At 50.5% G+C, this 20,944-nt stretch overlaps 1 protein-coding gene across 1 annotated transcript in view; it reads right to left on the minus strand.

The window, feature by feature from the left end:
- SMC1B (structural maintenance of chromosomes 1B) overlaps window positions 1–20,944 on the minus strand; it is a 179,636-nt gene that overhangs the window by 36,661 nt on the left and 122,031 nt on the right. The window contains exons 14-18 of the mRNA XM_044277857.1: window positions 9,497–9,613; window positions 2,990–3,096; window positions 2,041–2,182; window positions 1,122–1,267; window positions 840–993 (exon numbers count right to left, since the gene is read on the minus strand). Coding sequence (XP_044133792.1) covers window positions 840–993; window positions 1,122–1,267; window positions 2,041–2,182; window positions 2,990–3,096; window positions 9,497–9,613 — 666 coding nt within the window. The remainder of the gene's footprint in view (window positions 1–839; window positions 994–1,121; window positions 1,268–2,040; window positions 2,183–2,989; window positions 3,097–9,496; window positions 9,614–20,944) is intronic.

A 20,944-nucleotide genomic window follows, 5' to 3' on the forward strand; every position in this document is an offset into this window, starting at 1 on the left:
GGTATTGCGGATGTGCTAGCTGCCATCTAGCAACCCATGTCCTCAGCTCTATACACAAAATCCCGGTGACAGGTTTACTTAAGGAACAGTATTATCAATTTCATTATATAACGTTTTTTTTTTTTTTCTTCATTTACCAGCTATCTATACGAACAGGAGAAAACTGATATCAAAGGAGTATTCAAGTACTTACTGTTTTGGGCACTGGTGCTGGAAGCTATACAACGGACAGAGCCAGAAGCTTCTGTTCACTGTTGTGGCCATGCTGGGGTACTGTAGGTCACTTTGCATTCAAGTGAATGGGAGCTGATCTGTAACATGCGGGTGGCAGAAACTACATAGTGGACGGGCCTTCCTTCCAGTGTATAGTTTCTGGCACTGGCCAAAATCAGCTGATCAGTGGGGTTGCAGGGTGTCGGAACCCCTCCAATTTGACGTTTCCCAGGATAAAGTCATCAAAACCGGTGGGTTCTGCCCACAATAGGGTAAGTTGTATGGTGGCCTAAAAGCAGACTCAGTGAACAGAGAGCCCATCATGTCTCCGGGAAACGTGCTTTAATCATGTTGTGGTAATTCTTGACTACAATGATCAATGGGTTAATCTGCCAGGAGCAGAGGTTCCTCTGTTCCTGGCCATTAAAGTAGTGGCTGGCATGTCATCACACAGCCAAGCATTTGCTTTAAGGCAGCACAGCGCACCCGAGCATCATTTATTCTTCAACACCATAAAAAGGAGTATGGATGATGATTAGAAAAAGCTCCACACTATGGTAGTCACTAGATGCATAAGGAAAAGACAGGAGAAATGTCCACTTTCAGATTTAATAGCTGCACTTTACCTCAAGTTCCATGATATCTTCCAGGGAGCCGACAAGAAGATGAATCTGCAAATCCTGCACCTTGCAATCCAGAAGTAAATTGTGTCGTTCTAATTTTTTCTGTTCTATTCTACTTTCAACTATCATTGCTTCCTTCTGTTTCTTGCCCACTTCCCTGCAGGATACATATACAGATACAGCAATGAAATAAAGTGTTGTGCACAGGTCTCCAAGATTAAAGTCAAACAGGAGCCATGTTCAGCCGAGCATCTTCGGTTCTGGAAAGCAGTGGGGATTCATTACCTGTTAACACTCAGGAGCTTCTTTCGTACTTCTTCAACATATTTCTGAGCATCCCCCACTTGTGACTTTTTTAGTGTCAGCTGATTTTTGAGCTGCTGTTGCTCAGATAAAGCTTCATCCACTACCACTCGAATTCTTTGTTCCTCCTAAATGAGACGTGGAAATCCATTACAGAAAGAAAATGTGGCATGTTTCAGTCTAATTGTTCAGACATGCTGCTATAGGATGTAACATGTGGGTTATCTTACAGTATGGAAGTGGACATAATCATTAGTCACCAGAGGGAAATTCAAAGCATGTGCTCTACTTCATTAACAAGTGGGTGCTAGCTGCAGTTCTTAAAGATACCTCAAGCCAAAACCCAAAGGACCACAACACAGCGCACCTCATATTTTTGACATCCAAAAATGCCTAAATTCACTCACTAGCCTGCCAGTGGAGGGTGCTGGTTACTACAGCACTGCTCCCATTGCAGTGAATGGGAGCAGCATGCATTGACCAGCTCCATATGCTAAACAGTTCCTGCTCTGGAGCTACTTGTGAATGATGATGGGCGGTGATGCGGGATTAGGGACCCGATCTATCAGATATTAAAAGTGCATTCTGAGTATAGCCCATCAATTATGAAATCCTGGAACATCCCTTCAATGCTTTATAAAAAGCACATCACTTATTAAACCCTTTGTATTATTTCTGTTAAGCAGCCATTTCAGCAGTCCGTGGACAGAGGATTCTCTCAAATGGTCTTTTTGTATTGCCCAGCTGCTGTGAAGGAAACTAGAATTCATATTTCCATTTCATGTTTTAGTGCTGTGGACTCAATTTCCAGTTCAGGAATAGTAAATCAGCTAAATCTAATATTAAACTAATGCAACAAACATGAATCTTAACTGTAATGAGACACAGAACAGTATTGAACCTTTTTCAGTTTTCTTATTTCCTCTTCTTCTTTATGCAAAGTTTCCTTTAACTTTGTCATCTTTTCTGTTACTTTCTTCACTTGCTCCCGGCTGTATTCCAGTTGAATTTCTAATCGTGTTTTCTGATTATCAAACTCCAACCTATAAAGTGGGAAAAGAAAATTTACAAAAATGCTCAGCATTCCGTTAAACAATGCACAGAAACAACAGCAAATACGTAGTGCCATACACCATAGATAGCTAATTCGGCTGACAGCTACTTCTCCTAACCCTTCCCAATACACATACATGCTTGGTATGGCTGAGAATGCATGCGAGAGTGTTCCTCGGGGGGAGGGAGTTGTAAGGAGAATAAGCTGCTACCAAACACACGTCCTCTGGTGAACCTATCTTCCTTGAGGACAAATAACTGTTGAAATCTAACATGCCTGATCCTACTTGTCTCTGATATCTGGTGTTGGGAAGAGTCAGGGGGTCCCGTACACATTAGTTTTTTTATTACTTTTTCTTTTTTACTCGTAGATAATTGGCCAGTCCTCTGAAATAAGCAGGTGTTCATCTAATGTGTATGGGCCATTACCCTAGATTAGGGATGGCCAACCTGCGGCTCTCCAGTTGTTGTAAAACTACAATTCCCTCAATGCCCTGCTGTAGGCTGATAGCTGTAGGCAGTCTGGGCATGCTGGGAGTTGTAGTTTTGCAACAGCTGGAGAGCCGCAGGTTGGCCATCCCTGCCCTAGATAGTACTTTGTACATCAGTGGTCAGCAACCTCTGGTACTTGAGCTTTTGTGAAACTATAACTCCCAGCATGCTGCATTCACTTCTGGCAAAGGTCTGAGAACAGTCAAGCTAGTGTGCACGCTGGGAGTCATAGTTTCACCCCAGCTGGAGTGCCAAAACATTGCTGATCCCTGCTGTACAATAATGTACAATTTCAGCTAAAATACCTCTTCTTATCAGTTTCCTGGTGTTGCTTCAAATATTCCTCCTCATAATCCCGAATGTTAAGCACACCAATCTCTTCACAGAAATTTCTGAATACTTCATCCTCCACCTTAACAAAAATACATACAAAATTTGGTATATGAATCTACAGCATACATGTCTATCATTAAATTACTACTTTTTTTGTATAAAATATTGCTGTAATATATCAGAAAGTATCATTAAATGAATAAGTACTACACGCAAATTTGGTGGAAGTACTTGGGTGCTCAAAGTCTTTGGTCTAAAGTGTTCCCTCCGATGTTCCCCCTCCACAGAGCTAGTCTTCTCCTGCCTTTCTGCAGGTCCTCTGAGTCACTTTAAGGTTTTAACTGCAACTTCTTGATGGATCATCAGCAACCCATACTGCAATACTTAAAATCCACAACAACCTCTCCTTTCCTTTTAGACCATTCAGTTGTCATTGTGTCAAAGTACTCTTTTAGCTACAATCCTTTCCCTCTCTCACCCATTTAGATTGTTTTAGTACAGGTCATTAACAGTGGATTATAATATATTAACCTCTGGGAGTTTTAAAGTGGTCGGTTTTCTGAGCTAATAAAAATATACAGTGCCTATATGTGTCTGAATGCTCACCAGGTAATGCCATGCTAGCTCAGCTGCAATCATAGGGCATACAATGGGTGAGAGAGTGTTAACAGGCATGTGTTCTGTGAGGTCCTGCACATCAAGAATATCTTGTGTGACATCCTGTACATTGAACATGTGGTTAATACCAGGAGCATAGTTATGTGACTGCTTGTGAGACTGGCTAACATGGGAATCTCAGCTACAAGCAATAGTAGGTCACTTGCACGCAATTTGTAAATACTGGAAAAATTGATTTTTGTATTTACCGTAAAACGTTTTTCTCGTTGGATGCATTGGGGGACACAGCGCTATGGGTATATGCCCGGCTGTCTCTGCACAGACACTAAAGTAACCAGTTAGTCCAAAAAAAGTAGGAGCATAAAAAAAACAGACGAACAGTGAAGCCAACATGTCCTAAACCAGAAATAAGACCATTATACAAGGGTCCTGGGAAACCTGGAAAACCTGAACGAAGAAAAAAACAACAAGGGTGGGATCTGTGTCCCCCAATGCATCCAACGAAAAAAATATTTAACGGTAAGTACAAAAATCAATTTTTCTCGTGAATGGCATTGGGAGACACAGCACCATGGGTAGTTCCAAAGCAGTACCCGAGGGTGGGAAGAAACAGCCATGCGAAGAACCTAGCGCACAGCCGCTTGCAGAACCTTGCGACCCAAACTGGCATCAGCAGAGGCCAAGGAATGGATATGGTAAAACCTGGAGAAGGTGTGAACTGAGACCCAGGTGGCTGCCTTGCAAACCTGGAAAGCAGAGGCTAATGTCGGACAGCCCATGATGCCCCGACCGCCCTAGTGGAGTGAGCGGTCAAAAGGAAGGGGGCTCACTACCCTTCGCCACATAGGCTTCCTTGACAGCTGACCCAATCCAACGGCAGATGGTAGCTTTGGAGGCTTGTAAACCCTTACATGAGCACTCAGGGACGAAAAAGAGAGAGTCAGATCGACAGAAGGATTCTGTTAACTGGATATACAGTCGGAGCGCCCGAACCACATCCAGACGGTGGAGAGGCCGATGAGAGGGGTTGGGACAGAATGAGGACAATTTTCTCATTAATGTGAAAGGAAGAAACCACCTTGGGAAGAAAGGAGGGAACTGGGTGCAGAACAACCTTGTCCTGGTGAAAAACCAAAAAGGCGGACCGACAAGAGAGCACCGCCAGCTCGGAAACTCTGCGAATGGAAGTAATTGCGACTAAAAACGCAACTTTAAAGGAGACATAAGAAAGGGAGACCTCCTTCAAGGGCTCGAAGGTAGAGGACTGAAGGGCATCTAGGAATAAATTCAAATCCCAGGGTTTGACCGGAGAACGGAAGGGAGGGACGTGATGAGCCACCCCCTGAAGGAAAGTCTTAACCTGGGAATGAAAAGCCTTTGGAAAAGGACAGACAAGGCCGAGACCTGACCTTTGAGGGAGGCCAGGTGGAAACCCTTCTCAAGGCCGGCCTGAAGAAAGGCAAGAATACTAGGGATTCATTTTGAGGCGTTTGAGTACCCGAGGAAGAAGCGGAAGGGGAGGGAAGAGATATAGTAGACTGAATTGGGACCATAGGAGCAGCAAGAGCCTGAGGATACCGAGACCTGGCGACATAAGGCGGAAGCTTGTGATTCAGACGGGAGGTGAAGAGATCCACGTCTGGGATTTCTCAACACTGACAGAGCTGTTGAAACACCTCTGGATAGAGAGACCACTCGCCCGGGTCGAGACACTGGCGACTGAGGAAGTCGGCTGCCCAATTATCGACTCCGGGGATGTAGACAGCGGAGAAAGCGGGAACACGTCCCTCTGCCCACCGTAAGATGCAAGAAGTTTCCTTCAGGACTGCCGCACTTCTTGTGCCCCCCCCCCCCTGGTGGTTCAAATAAGCCACCGCAGTGTAGTTGTCCGTCTGAATCCGGACAGGATGACCGCGGAGGAGGTGAGTCCAACTGGACAGGTCTAGGTAAATGGCCCTGAGCTCCAGAATATTGATATGTAGGTAGCTCTCCTGTATCGACCACTGACCCTGGGCAGTGAGAGACCCAAAGACTGCCCCCAACCTGCCAGGCTGGCATCTGTGGAGATCACCTGCCAACGGAGGGGAAGGAAGGATCTGCCGAGAGAGACGGTTAGCGGGTTCAGCCACCAGCTCAAGTCCCGGTGGACCTGAGGGGACAGGCAGATCAGGCAATTGAGGCCTGACAAAGACTTGTTCCACCGGGCAAGAATTAAGAGCTGAAGGGACAGGGTGTGGAATTGGGCGTAAGGAATTGCCTTAAAAGCGGCAACTATCCGGCCAAGAACGTGCATGCACACCCTGTTGGACAGAGGAGACGGCTCGCGAGCCACCTCTGACTGGAGAGCCACTACCTTGTCCTGAGGAAGGAACACTCGGCCAAGGCGAGTGTCGAGGATCATGCCTAGGAATTCCATCCTCTGGCTGGGAACAAGTGATGACTTGGAGTGGTTCACCAGCGAGCCGAACTGGAACAGCACAGACAGGGTGATGTGGAGGCTGGACAGGTTGTCCTCCCGGGACGGGGCCTTCACTAGAAGATCGTCCAGGTAGGGTATAACGGCAACTCCCCTGGCACGGAGAAATGCTACAAGGGGAACCAATACCTTGGTAAAGACCGTCGGGGCAGACGCCAGGCCGAAGAGCAACGCCACAAATTGAAAATGCAGAGAACCTACTGTGAAGCGAAGGTACCCCTGATGAGACAGAGCTATGGGGACATGCAGATAAGCATCTCGGATGTCGATGGACTACAGAAACTCGCCCACCTCGAGGGAAGCAATCACCAACCTGAGGGACTCCATGCAAAAGTGGTGGACACAGACAAAATAATTAATGTGCCTTCAAATCCAAAATGAGGCGAAGAGAACCGTCCTTCTTGGGAATGGTGAAGAGGTTCGAGTAAAACCCCTGAAAACTTTCCGAGGTCGGGATGGGAACAATCACTCCATGCGCGTGAAGTGAATAAATGGCCTGAAAAAAGCAGCTGCCTGGGTGGGGGACCTGGGCGGCGGCGACTGGAAGAACCGATCTGTGGGAAGGGCGGAGAATTCTATCTTGTATCCAGAGGAAACTAGCTCCAGAACCCAGGTGTCGTCCATGCTCGCGCTCCATTGCTCCTGAAAGGGGAGCAACCGATCCCCCACTCGAGGGGGCAACTCGAGCGGGGGAAACCTGTCATCCAGATAACTGCTTTGCAGACTGGGGTTTGGAAGGCTTAGGGTGGGCAGCCAGGAGGGCTTGGCCTTGAAGGAAGGACTAACCGTCTTTTTGTCCTGATGGGAACGGTTCTAGGGCAGGAGGGAACTTTTCCCACCCGTAGCCTCAGAAATAAGCTCCAAACGTTTCACAAAAAGCCTACCACCCAGGAAAGGGAGAGATATGAGCGTCTTTTTGGAGGCGGCATCTGCTGCCCAGGCACGAAGCCTAACAGTGTGGCAGATGGCCACAGAGTTGGCAGCCGCCCTGCTAGAGCGGAGTGCCGATTCCAGGGAAGCATCACAAAGATACCAGGATGCCTGGAGAAGATGAGAAGCAAGGAGATGGAGCTCCCCCTGAGTAGAATCCGGGAGTAAGGACCGAACAAGCTGTTTGGCCCATACCACACAGATCTTAGCCACCCATGTCACAGCAAAGGTGGGACGGATAGAGGAACCCGCTGTGACGAATGCAGACTTGGACAATGAGTCTATCTTCTTGTCCAACGGATCAGACAATGAGGCAGCGTCGGCCAAAGGAAGGGTTGTGGCCTTAACAAGTTGGGCCACTTGTGGATCTACCTGAGGAGGGACAGACCACATAGTAATGGACTCCTCTGGAAAAGGGAAAAAGGACGTCTGAACTGTTGGAGGGCTGAAGACGCCTATCTGGATGATGCCACTCCTTAGCCAGGAGTGTGTCCAGATCCGCATGGTTAGGGAAAAGCAAGACGGGGCGCCTAGAACGGCGGAATGATATGGATTCCTGAGCCGAGGAGGAGGGGTCTTCCTACACATGAAGAGCGTCCCTAACCGACCTGATGAGATCCTGCATGGCCGCAGACAGGGCGGTGCTCTGCTCTGATCCTGAATCAGAGTCAGAGTAGTCCCCCGAGGCGGCGTAAGGTGCGGCAGAGAAGGATTCGTCGCCAGCCTCAGACATGTCCTGGGAGTGACCGAGGAGAAGCGGGACATTGTTGTGACAACCCGAGGTTGTTTGCGGGACCTGGTGTCTGAACATGAGCGTGCCCCGTCCGCTGAGGAGTCCCTGGGAGGGACAGAGGCGGCTGCAATTTGGGAAGACAAGAGTCGGGCAAGGTTCACTATGGCTTGGGACAGGGATGCAGTCCATTCAGGAGGAACCAACACAGAAGGGGTGGTCAGGGTGTCCTGAGAGGGTCTGGGGGCAAGGCACTGAGCATAAACAGGTTCAGGTTGACCGCATGGCAACTTTTTATTACAACCGGCGCACGTATAATACGCGGCGAGCCCAAGGGGGGGCTGGGAATGGGAGTCTTCTCTGGAAGAGGACATAAGGGCTGAGTGAAAGCCTGAAAAAAGGAAAAGCAGCCAGCCAAAGGCTGTCATACCGGACCTCAGGCGCAGTGTCTCCAAAGAAGTGCTGCAGCAGTCGCAGGAGAGTGCCAGGAAGTCTGCAGGGAGATCTGGACAGTGTCCCTCAGGAGTGCTGACTATATGGAGGCCCAGAGGAAAAAGCAGGCAAAACATAGGCAAACTCCACCCACAGCAAAAGACCCCCTCCCATGCGCCGAAAGCGGTGAGGTGCCAATAAAAAAGCCCGGGAAGCAAGGAGGGGGGGGGGGTCCAGACGGATGCGGCCTAGGCGAAGAAAAGCCGGGGCCTTGATTAATGGAGCGGAGTGCTGTCGGCGGGACGGAACCACGGGAGACCGAGGGCCCTCCGGAAGGAAAAAACAGGTGAGGGGGGCTCCTGGGGAGAAGCGACGCTCAGGGAGGGAGAAAGCGGGGCAAACAGAGCACCAGGGGCCGGAGGACAGGGAAGATGCGGCCCAGTCCCAGGCAGAACAAGCCGGGGACTAAAGTAGAAGAGGGCCAGGGAAATGGAGGACCAGGGGCCCGAGAGGCATAGGTGGCCAGGGATGAGAGGCTAATCAGGAGGGGGATAACAAGGCCCCCCCCTCCAGTGTGGAGAGTTGACTCCACCCCCCCCCCCCCCCCAGAGAAACAGGGGGAAAAGGGGACAGGGGAACCTACAGGATAGGACCCCCAAATAAGTGACTCCCACCCCCAGACCAAAGGAGGGGAACTAACCCTAAACCCCATGGGACAGGGACGCAGGGGAGAATACTCACCGCCCGGCGTCTTCAGGATTGCCGGCATGCCACTGCAGATGCAGTAATGGGGGACTGGGTAACTGGCAAGGTACTCAGAGTACGCGCCCGGAGGGGGTGCAACTAAAGTGGATATCCACGATGGAGCCCCATCCTGCAGCAGGCTCGAGACCTGCAGAAGAGAAGAAAAAAGAATAAAATATAATAAAAAGAAAAAACAAAAAGCAGGTCATGTCTGCCTCCTGGTTAGTTTAGTGTCTGTGCAGAGGGTATAGCCCATGTGGGTGGAGCCAACACTTTTCCTTTCTAGTGTCAGCTGGGCATATACCCATGGTGCTGTGTCCCCCAATGCCATTCATGAGAAAACTGAATTACAATATGACCATGTATTCTGTACTTTTACTCCTGCAATACTGGAAAAAATACCTGTCAGCAGAAAATATGAAGCCAATCTTGTCTAGATTGTATGCATTCTTCATACTACTTCTTCAATAATACTTGCTTTCTTCTATTTCAAAAAGCTTCTAAATGATCTAATCTAGTAGATATAACAATGCAAAAACATATATTAACCTTATTCAATTGCTCTTGAAGTTCTTCGATTTCCATTCTTCTCCTTTCAAGTTCCTCGTTTAACATTGTCATCTGAGAAGCGATGTTAGAGAACTCACTTTCTAGCCTAGATTTTTCCTGGATAAGAAAAAGAAAAGTAATTTCTTATAAAAAAATAAAACATTCTGGAGAATCTTGTGATAAATCATAAACAAAAAAATGAACAACAATTCACGCTATATCGGCTTTGCATGGTTGGTTGGAAAAACATTCCTCCTCTTCTACTGGAAGTGACAATAAATGTGTATGACAAAACTGATTATGTCCACCCTTGCAGCCATTTTTTTTATTTGTATCAGAGCATCTAAAATAAAAAATGTATCAACTTACTTAATGTTTCATTTTTACAGCTTCTCTGCAGACCTGCGTCTTCATGGCAACAGTCCCTTACTTTGTGCTAACATACATTTCAGTCACATCCAGATCGGCGGATCCGGTGGGCAGTTCCGACGACGGAACTGCTTGCCGGATCACACTGCCGCAAGTGTGAAAGTAGCCTTAGTGTTTTTTTTTAACTTACTATTAGCCCCCTTAGGGGCTGGAACCCTTGTCCTATTCACCCCTAGGCCCCTTTCACACAGGCGAGATTTTTGCGTGGGTGCAATGCTTGAGGTGAACGCATTGCACCCGCACTGAATCCGGGCCCATTCACTTCTATAGGGCTGTGCACATGAGCAGTGATTTTCACGCATCACTTGTGTGTTGCGTGAAAATGACAGCATGCTCTATGTTGTGCATTTTTCGCGCAACGCAGGCCCCATAGAAGTTAACGGGGCTGAGTGAAAAACGTAAGCATCCGCAAGCAAGTGCGGGTGCGGTGCGATTTTCATGCATGGTTGCTAGGATGAAAGTCTTTTCACTGTATTATTTTCCCTTATAACATGGTTATAAGGGAAAATAATAGCATTCTTTAATACAGAATGCTTAGTAGGTCAATTGAGGGTTAAAAAAATAAATAAAAATGAACTCACCTCCTCCAATTGATCGCGTAGCTGCCGGTCTCCTGTTCTTTCTTCAGGGCCTGTCAAAGGACCTGTGGTGATATCACTGTGCTCATTACATGATCCATCACCATGGTAATGGACCATGTAATGAGCTCATTGACGTCACCACAGGTCCTTTGACAGGTCCTGAAGAAAGAACAGGAGACCGGCGGCTACGCGATCAATTGGAGGAGGTGAGTTAATTATTTATTTTTTAACTCTCATTAGCACTGCGCCACTAATGTTTATTATACTGGGGTGTTGGGGCGTACTGCGCCACCAATGTTTATTATACTGGGGTGTTGGGGGGGCGCACTGTGCCACCAATGTTTATTATACTGGGGTGTTGGGGGGGGGGGGGCATTGCGCCACCAATCAAGATAACTGACCTGTTACTACAAATACAGGAGGCGGGTGCTGGAATCAAATAGCCGGCACCCGACCTCTATGACAGGGAGCTGCGACCCGCTGCAGTTAACCCCTCAGGTGCCGCTCCCTGTCATAGAGGTCGGGTGCCGGCTATTTGATTCCGGCACCCGCCTCCTGTATTTGTAGTAACAATTTGATTTTTTGTACTCACCGTAAAATCCTTTTCTCGTAGTAGGCATTGGGGGACACAGCACCATGGGTATATTCCCAGCTGCCACTAGGAGGCTGACACTAGAAACAAAAAAAGTGTTGGCTCCACCCAGGTGGGCTATACCCCTCTGCCAGAGCCGAGAGATATCAGTCGGTACAAAAGCAGTAGGAACGTCACACCTGAACCAAAAAAGAAAAACTGAAAGCCAACAAGTCTTCAACTGGGGAAACCCGACAACCAACTTAGGCAAACGCCGGGACCTCAAACAAGAAGAAACTCAATAAGGGTGGTATCTGTGTCCCCCAATGCCTACTATGAGAAAAGGATTTTATGGTGAGTACACAAAAAGGAGATTTTTGTATAACTTACCAGTTAAATCTCTTTCTCGCTCTTCCTTGGGGGACACAGACCTTGGGTATAGCTCAGCTCCCTAGGAGGCGTGACACTAAGTAAAACTGTTAAGCCCCTCCTCCATCAGCTATACCCTCAGCCTGGAGATAGAGGCTACCAGTTGCGTGTCCAAGTAGTGAAAGGATAACAACCAATAACGGAAACAACCAGCCAGCAACCCAACGGGGCGCCAGACCATAACCCTGTAACCAAACACAGAAGGGTGGGTGCTGTGTCCCCCAAGGAAGAGCGAGAAAGAGATTTAACTGGTAAGTTATACAAAAATCTCCTTTTCTCGCCCATTTTCCTTGGGGGACACAGACCTTGGGACATTCAAGAGCAGTCCAAGAAGGGAGGGACCACAAACCCAAGGCGGAACACCACCAGAGCATCAGGAAACCGCTGCCTGCAAAACCAGGCGGCCCAAAGCAGCATCCGCTGATGCATGCGTATGCACCCTATAGAACTTTGTGAAAGTGTGCAGAGAGGACCAAGTGGCTGCTTTGCACAACTGTTCAGCCGAGGCCCGATGCCTCTGCGCCCAGGAAGCTCCGACTGCTCTGGTGGAATGAGCAGTGACGCCGAAAGGCGGAGGTCTGCCCTTGGCTCGAGAAGCCTCAGACACCGCCAGTTTAATGAAACGGGCAATAGCCACCTTGGAGACCGCCAACCCTTTGCGCGAACCCTCCGGAACCACAAACAGGGAGTCCGTGCGCCGAAAGGACCCGGTGACCTCCAAGTAAATCCTCAACGCCCTGACCACATCCAGACGGTGCAGTTCCCGTTCTCTGGGGTGGGAAGGAGAGGGACAGAGCGACGGAAGGACGATGTCCTCATTGATGTGAAAGGCGGAGACCACCTTTGGCAGGAAAGTCGGGACAGGCCGAAGCACAACCTTATCCTGGTGGAAGATCAGGAAAGGTTCGGAGCAGAAAGAGCCGCTAACTCCGACACCCGTCGGAGAGACGTGACGGCCACAAGAAAGATGACCTTGCAGGACAGAAGGCGAAGGGAGACCTCCCGTAAAGGCTCGAAGGGGGCTGATTGGAGCGACGAGAGCACCACATTCAGGTCCCAGGAAGGAACTGGAGGGCGGTACGGCGGAACAGAGTGAGCCACCCCTTGTAAAAAGGTCTTAATTGGCCCTAGAGGGGCCAGGGGACGCTGGAGAAGAATAGACAGCGCCGAAATCTGACCCTTCAGAGAACTGAGGCACAGCCCCAGGTCCAGACCCGACTGGAGGAAGGACAGGATTGTGGGAAGAGAAAACCGGAGAGGTGGGATGCTCCGGGACTCACAGAACCCCAGATAGGACCTCCAAACCCGATAGTAGATCCTAGAGGATACGGGCTTACGAGCCCGGATCATGGTGCGGACTACGTCCGCGGAGAAACCCCGTCGCGTTAAGACGGCGGTCTCAATAGCCACGCCGTCAAACGTAGCGAGCCTAAATGCTCGTGGAAGATCGGTCCCTGAGAGAGAAGGTCTTCCCTGGAGGGCAGTGGCCACGGTGCGTCTGCCAACAGCAACATTAGGTCGGCGTACCAAGACCGGCGGGGCCAATCCGGGGCGATTAGAATCGCGGGGACGCCCTCTGCCGCGATCCTCCGAAGAACCTGTGGCAGGAGGGGAAAAGGAGGAAAGACGTACAGAAGGGAGAATTCGCGCCACGGAAGGACGAGCGCGTCGGCGCCGTATGCCTTCGGGTCCCGTGCCCTGGCCAGGTATAGGGGGACCTTGTGGTTGAATTTGGAGGCCATGAGGTCCACGTCGGGGCGACCCCAGCGAAGACAAAGGGCTTCGAACACCTCTGGGTGCAGGGACCATTCTCCCGGGTCGATGGTGGACCGGCTGAGGAAATCCGCCGCCCAGTTGTCCACCCCCGGGATGTAAATCGCAGATAAGGCCGGCACGTGCGTCTCCGCCCAGAGGAGAATGAGGGTCACCTCTTGCATCGCTGCAGCGCTGCGAGTGCCTCCCTGATGGTTTATGTATGCCACAGCCGTGGCATTGTCCGATTGGATCCGAACAGGGTGGCCCCTCAGCAGATGGGTCCAGTGTCTGAGGGACAGAAGAATCGCCCTCAGTTCCAGAATATTGATTGGAAGTCTGGACTCCGATAGAGACCAAACGCCCTGGACGGACCGAGGAGGGAAACCCCCCCCCCCCACCCCCGTAAGCTGGCATCTGTGGTAATCACCAGCCAGTTCAGTGGAAGGAAGGACTTCCCCCTTAGAGGGATATGCAACCACCAGCCGAGGGAAGCCCGAGCCAGGGGAGGCAGAAGAAAGGTCCTGTCCAGACTCCTCGGTGATTTGTCCCAGGCCGACAGAATTGCCCTCTGAAAGGTGCGGGATCGGAATTGTGCGAACGGCACCGCTTCGAAACAGGCAACCATCTTTCCCAACAACCGCATGCTGGATCTGAGGGAAGGGCGGTGATGACGGAGGAGACTGCGAACCGACCCGCGAAGGGCCAGACGCTTGTCCGACGGAAGGCGGACCTCCGCCAACTCTGTATCCAGGAGCATCCCCAGGAAGATCAGCCGTCTGGAGGGGGTAAGGGAAGATTTGGGGTGGTTGATAATCCAACCGAACCGCGTCAGGGTCTCCAGAGTGAGTTCCACACTGCGGGATGTCTGAGAGAAGGAGGGTGCCTTGACCAGGATGTCGTCCAAGTATGGGAGAAGAAAAACACTTCTTGAACGTAGAAGGGCCAAGACAGGGGCCAGGACCTTGGTGAACACTCGAGGAGCCGTCGCCAGACCAAAGGGAAGGGCGACGAATTGGAAGTGATCGTCCCCCACCGCGAAGCGCAGGAAGCGGTGATGACATGGAGCAACCGGAACGTGGAGGTATGCATCCTGAATGTCGATTGAGGCCATGAAATCCCCTCTTTCCAGGGAGGCCACTGCGGACCTGAGAGACTCCATCCGGAATCTCTGCAGTCGGAGAAAACGGTTCAGGCGTTTTAGGTCCAAGATCGGACGCACTGAGCCTTCCTTCTTGGGAACCACAAAGAGGTTCGAGTAGAACCCCCTGAACCTTTCCGTCGGAGGCACGGGGGCGACGACACCCTTGTCCATTAGAGAGTGAATGGCCGCGAAGAAGGCGGCCACTCGTACGGGATCTCGCGGAGGACGGGATCGGAAGAAACGGTCTGGCGGAATGGACGCAAATTCGATTTTGTATCCGCAAGATACAATCTCGAGCGCCCATGCGTCTGAGATGTGGGCCCGCCATACGTTCCTGAATAGGAGAAGGCGGCCCCCCACCCGGGTGGGTGGGGGCGCACCTTCAGGCAGAGGGCTGCTGGCCTGTGGGAGCCCGTGCAGGCTGGGACTTGCGCCAGGTAGGTTGCGTCCGAAAAAACGGCTTCTTGCGTCTATCCTGGGCTGGGCCAGAGGAAGAAGAACTGGCCGCGGGTCTAGACCCGGTGGGCTTGCGAAAGGACCGAAAACGGGACGAACCAGCGCGACCACGGGGGGCGCCCATTGGCCTGGACTGGGGGAGGTGAGTACTCTTCCCACCCGTGGCCTCTGATATAAGTTCGTCCAGACGGGTTCCGAATGGTAGGCCGGCCAAAGAGCGTTTGGAAGCGGCGTCCGCCGCCCAAACCTTCAGCCAGAGTTCCCTCCTGACAGAAACTGCCAGGGCAGAGGAACGGGCAATGAGGGCACCCGCATCAAGGGAGGCCTCACAGACGAATTTTCCGGCCTGAACAATTAGTTGGGCTAAGGAACGGAGGTCCTGAACAGGGACGTCCGACCCTAACTCCCGTTCCAGTTGCAAACCCCATTCAGAGACCGCTTTGCCAACCCAGGCGGAGGCAAAGACCGGTCTAAGGGCCGAACCAGAGGCAGTAAATATGGCCTTGGAGAGGGATTCCGTACGACGGTCCTCAACAGACTGGAGGGAAGATCCGTCCTGTACAGGAATAGTAGTGCTTTTGGACAGGCGAGCCACGGGAGGATCAACCTTAGGCGGGGATGTCCACGTGGTCACAGAATCCGCTGGAAAGGGATAACAAATGTCCAGCTTTTTGGGTGTTATAAAGCGGACGTTAGGCCGAGTCCAAGCCTTGGATACCACAGAAGAAAAATCAGCGTGTATGGGAAAAACCTTGGAGGCCTGTTTGGGGCGGAGAAAGGACACGCCGGCCTGTTCAGAGCTGGGGGGGTCATCGTGTAGCTGAAAGGTATCACGGATGCTAGTGACAAGATGCCCCACCGCGGACGCCAATTTGGACGGAAGCTCTGAGTCCATGTCCACGTCCGAATCCGCCAGTTCTCCCTCAGAAAGCGTATCCCTTTGAGAGGATAGACTTGACTGAGCTCGCACGCATGGCGGAGAGAGCGAAGCATCTGGAGAAGATGTGCGCTCAACCCTTGAACGTTTCTGAGTATGCCGGGCCCTGGAAGATTCGCTGGGAGGCAGGGAACCAGTGGGGGCGGCAGAAACGGTAGTCCCAGCGGGTGCGACAGGGATTGTGGCAGCCTGCGGGAGAGGCGGTCTATCCACGAGACGGCCCACTACGTGTGTAAGGCTTTCCACCGCCTGAGACAGAGACCTAGCCCAGTCAGGGGGTTCAGAGGCACTGGGGGGCGCAGCGGGAAGCGGGCCCTGCACCGGGGCCTGACATGCAAGGCAATGCGGCTCAGATTGCCCACGCGGAAAAAGTTCCTTACAGGCGGTACAGGCATGGTACCAGGGTTTGGGGGCACCTGTGGGATCTGACATGCTGAAGTGTGGTTGTACTCTAATATAGAGACCACAAAGGGTTATAAGAAAAATGGAGTCAGCCCCGAATGAGGGGGAGGGGGGGGAGAAAGATAGCAGCGTGGGGGGGAACGGCGTGGGGGTGCTGAGGATGCTGCTGTGCTGCATTGTCCTGCAGATGAGCGCTCAGAATGAGCGACCACGGGTGCCCCCCTTACCCAGAGGGGTAGATGCTGCAGATAGGGACGGGGTATGGGCTGGAATAGCCATCTCACCGTCCGACGTCTTCACCCTCAGTCCTTTCCAGCAGGGTCGCCCCTTCAGCCACTGGCACCGCAGTGGCAGGAAGCTGGAAGAGGGGCTTGGCGTGCGGGCGACCCCCTAGCTGGCGGGATGTAGGGGAGCCATTGCTGCCCAGATCCTCCTATTGCTTCTGTGGGGGAGGCAGCAGTGCAGATAAGTTGGCACTGGCGCAGCTCAACCCCGGGAGAGCAGAGAGGTCTAATGCGTCTCTGGTATCCCTAGGAAAAAATAAAATAACAAAATTAGAAGAAAAAGTAAAAATAACAAGGAGAAAACAGCCCTGCAGTAGCAGGGAGTGTCTTGCCTCCTTGGACACTAAGCTAAAACTGGTAGCCTCTATCTCCAGGCTGAGGGTATAGCTGATGGAGGAGGGGCTTAACAGTTTTACTTAGTGTCACGCCTCCTAGGGAGCTGAGCTATACCCAAGGTCTGTGTCCCCCAAGGAAAATGGGCGAGAAATACAATTTTCTCGTGCATGGCATTGGGGGACACAGCACCATGGGACATCCAAAAGCAGTCCCCAAGGGAGGGAAGAAAAAAAAGCGCCATGCCACCAATCTAAAGCACAGCTGCTTGCAGAACCTTGCGCCCCAGGCTGGCATCAGCAGAAGCCAAGGAATGAATATGGTAGAACTTAGAAAAAGTGTGAACTGACGCCCAGGTGGCGGCCCGGCAGACCTGGGAAGCCGATGCCTGATGACGCACCGCCCAGGAAGCCCCAACCGCCCTAGTCGAATGTGCGGTCAACCTGGAAGGGGGAGCCCGGCCCTTCGCGACATAGGCCTCCTTGACGGCCGACCGAACCCAGCGAGAAATGGTGGCCTTGGAGGCAGGCAAACCCTTACGAGGTGTAGAAAACCAACCAGAAGGACTGAGACAAGTCTATTACAAATAAAACTAGTAGTACTATAATAGTCCAAAAATAACATAATTTTATTAGAGAATCACAAGAAGACACATGATTATTTTTTTTTTTTACATTTTTCTTTTGAATTTATGTTTTTCACATGCGCAAGCGTCATAATTACTTCCTCCCCCCTATATATTCCTATTATAGTCCTCCTACACTGAATTATTGCATAAACCAGTGTATATGACAACTACCCCTATGCAGTGTGTGGTATGAGTATAGCGCAACAGCGCTTCACATCCATGCACTATATCGATATATACATATATGTATACATATATATTAAAAATAATCAAAACCTAAAAACATCAATAGGCCTTATATTTTAATCATGATCATTGATGGGGTTATTCAACTTGCTGTGTATCTTGCCCAGTTCTTGTTGAGTATCTATGTGTGCAATTATTATTTTTGTTTTAGGATGTAGCATCTTTATACTGTATACTGCACTTGAAATTTGCCATATGGAATTAATTTTTTATCCATCTGATTCTGAATAATGTAAATATGTAACGGCGGCCGGTCCACATGCCCTGACCCAACATGGTGACTGCGGAGCGCCCGACGTCCCACGCATGCGCCGTGCTGGGGCGCCGCCCGCCGCTCCTGGATGACGATACTCGCGCAGGAAGTGCGTGACCTCTCTCCTCCGGACCGGTGTGGCGTTGCCTGCGGTACGGTGTTCATTGTGGTACGCCGGGCGCCATTAGTGGAGCACTCACCATGTGATGGTGTTCAGGTGAGTTGTAGTGGGCGTATGGTAGGCCAACCAATAACAACTGTGGTTTGGTTGAATGACAGCCCACTAGCAAATGAGATTTAGCCACTCCACCTACTTAAGGTATCATCTTCACTAGACCAACCAGCACCCCTTGAAAAAGCTGTACGCGAAACGTGCGTTGGGGAGTGGACCGGTGGTGTTGCTGTACGGTATATTACAATTGAGTGGTCAGTATTTCTTTTAATGTGCTGGTTATAACTCTATTTACCTCATTGCCTCAGCTAGCCAAATGTGGCGTGTATTATCACGCTCACCTTTTGGCAAGCGCTGACAAATAATGCATTTAGGTAATTTATGTTAGTTTATGAGCCATAGCTTGTGGATATCACATATCCTTTAAATTGATGACCAATTGGAAAGGTTTATGCACATGCACTTTATATATATGTACCGGCAGTTGACCATCGGCCCCTTGGTTTTTAAACATGTATTGGGACCTGTATTAATTGTCTTTGTGTGACTTGCGTTAATCATGTGTCTTCTTGTGATTCTCTAATAAAATGGTTATTTTTGGACTATTCTAGTAGTACTAGTTTTATTTGTAATAGACTTGTCTCACTCCTTCTGGTTGGTTTTCTATGCTTTAATTAGGGGTGAGCCCTAAACCTTGTTTGGGCTATATATAAGTTTCCAAACCCTTACGAGGGCCCGCCGGGACCACAAAAGGAGAGTCCGAACGATGGAAGGGTTCCGTGAGGCGAAGATACAGGCGAAGAGCCCGAACCACATCCAGGCAATGGAGGGATTTCTCCCTAGGGAGAGAAGGATTAGGGCAGAAAGAAGGAAGGACGATTTCCTCATTAATATGAAAGAGGAGACCACCTTCGGGAGAAAGGAGGGAACAGGGCGCAAAACCACCTTGTCCTGATGGAACACCAGGAAAAGGCGAACGGCAAGAAAGCGCCGCAAATCGGAAACCAGGCGGATGGAGGTGACTGCCACGAGGAAAGCCACCTTAAACGAGACAAACGACAGAGGGATCTCTGCCAAGGGCTCGAAGGGCGATGACTGAAGGGCGTCGAGGACGAGATTCAGGTCCCATGGCTCCACCGGAAAGCGAAAGGGAGGGGCTCGGCGAGCAACACCCTGGAGAAAAGTCCTAACCTGGGCCCGCGAGGCCACAGGACGCTAGAAGAGGACCGAGAGGGCCGAAATCTGCCCCCTGAGAGGGCAATGGGGACGTGTAGATAAGCGTCCTGAATGTCTATGGACGACAGGAACTCGTCCGCCTCCAAGGAGGCGATAACCGACCGGAGGGATTCCATGCGGACGAAGTGATTGAGCGCCTTCAGGTCCAGGATTCGGCGGAGCGAACCGTCATTCTCGGGAACCGTAAACAGGTTCGAGTAGATGACCCCTAGAGAGCGAAGGGAATGAATGGCCCGAAAAAACTCGTCTGCCCTGGCGGGGGACCTGGGGGGCGACGTCAGGAAGAACCGTCCCGACGGAAGGCCGGAAATACTGGTTTAGTTTACCGGTAAATCCTTTTCCAGGAGTCCGACATGACAGCACCCATGGAGGTTGTCCTATTGGTCTCTGTAGGGACAGGAAGTGAGAGAGATTAAAAGGCCCCCACCCCTCCCACTCTCCAGTGTTTTTCCAAATTACTACACCGGATAGGATCCAACTCCTTTATTAACAACAATGTTACATTCACACTGCCTACAAAGTTGGAACCAGTATATCGGGGAGGGTAGTACAGGGTGCTGTCATGTCGGACTCCTGGAAAAGGATTTACCGGTAAACTAAACCAGTATTTCCAGGACGTCCCTCCATGACAGCACCCATAGAGAACAACTGAATCTCCTAGGGGGGGGGGGGACTACCGCCTGAAGGACTTTTCGCCCAAAAGCCAAGTCCTGTCCGGCCAATAAATCTAGTCTGTAATGTTTAGCAAAAGTCAGGAAGTTAGACCAGGTTGCTGCCCTGCAAATCTGGTCAATTGTAGCGTCGGCCTTTTCTGCCCAGGAAGTTGCCATAGCTCTCGTAGAATGTGCCTTCAGGTTTAAAGGACAGGTCATCTCCTGCAGCCTGTATGCTTCTCTGATGGTGTCTTTAATCCACCGTGCCAGCGTCTGTTTTGAAGCCTTCAAGCCTCTATTCTTCCCACTGAACTGGATGAACAGGTTACTTGATCTCCTCCAAGTACTTGTTCTGTCAAGATAGGCTAGAATTGTTCTTCTAACGTCCAGACTCTGGAATCTTTCCTCCTGTATATTTTTGGGAAAGGAACAAAATGAAGGGAGTGTTAGCTCTTGCTCTCTATGGAAGGTTGAGACCACTTTAGGTAAAAAGACTGGATCTGGCTTCAAGATTATGCGATCATCCAGAATCCTTAGATATGGTTGTTTAATCGATAAAGCCTGAATTTCCTCTATCCAGCGGGCTGTGGTTATGGCCAGAAGAAACACCGCTTTGAGAGAAAGACATTTTTCGGATATCCGATCGATCGGCTCAAAAGGAGTGTCACATAAACCTTCTAAAACTACATTTAGATTCCAGGGGGGAACCGACTGTCTCAAGGTGGGTCTCAATCTAGAAGCTGCTCTTAGAAAACTTCTAATCCATCTATGATCTGCAAGGGGAGTATCCAGACAACAGCTCAGTGCCGGGATCTGTACCAGCGTGCTGGGTTTTAGTCCTGCATCAAACCCCTCCTGAAGGAATTCTAATATGCAACCCCCGAAGGGGATCTGGTATCTGTATGATTCTGTGACAACCAGGATGAGAATTTCTTCCATATT

Source organism: Bufo gargarizans, chromosome 2 (genome assembly GCF_014858855.1).
Source record: "Bufo gargarizans isolate SCDJY-AF-19 chromosome 2, ASM1485885v1, whole genome shotgun sequence".
NCBI classification, from domain to species: Eukaryota; Metazoa; Chordata; class Amphibia; order Anura; family Bufonidae; genus Bufo; species Bufo gargarizans.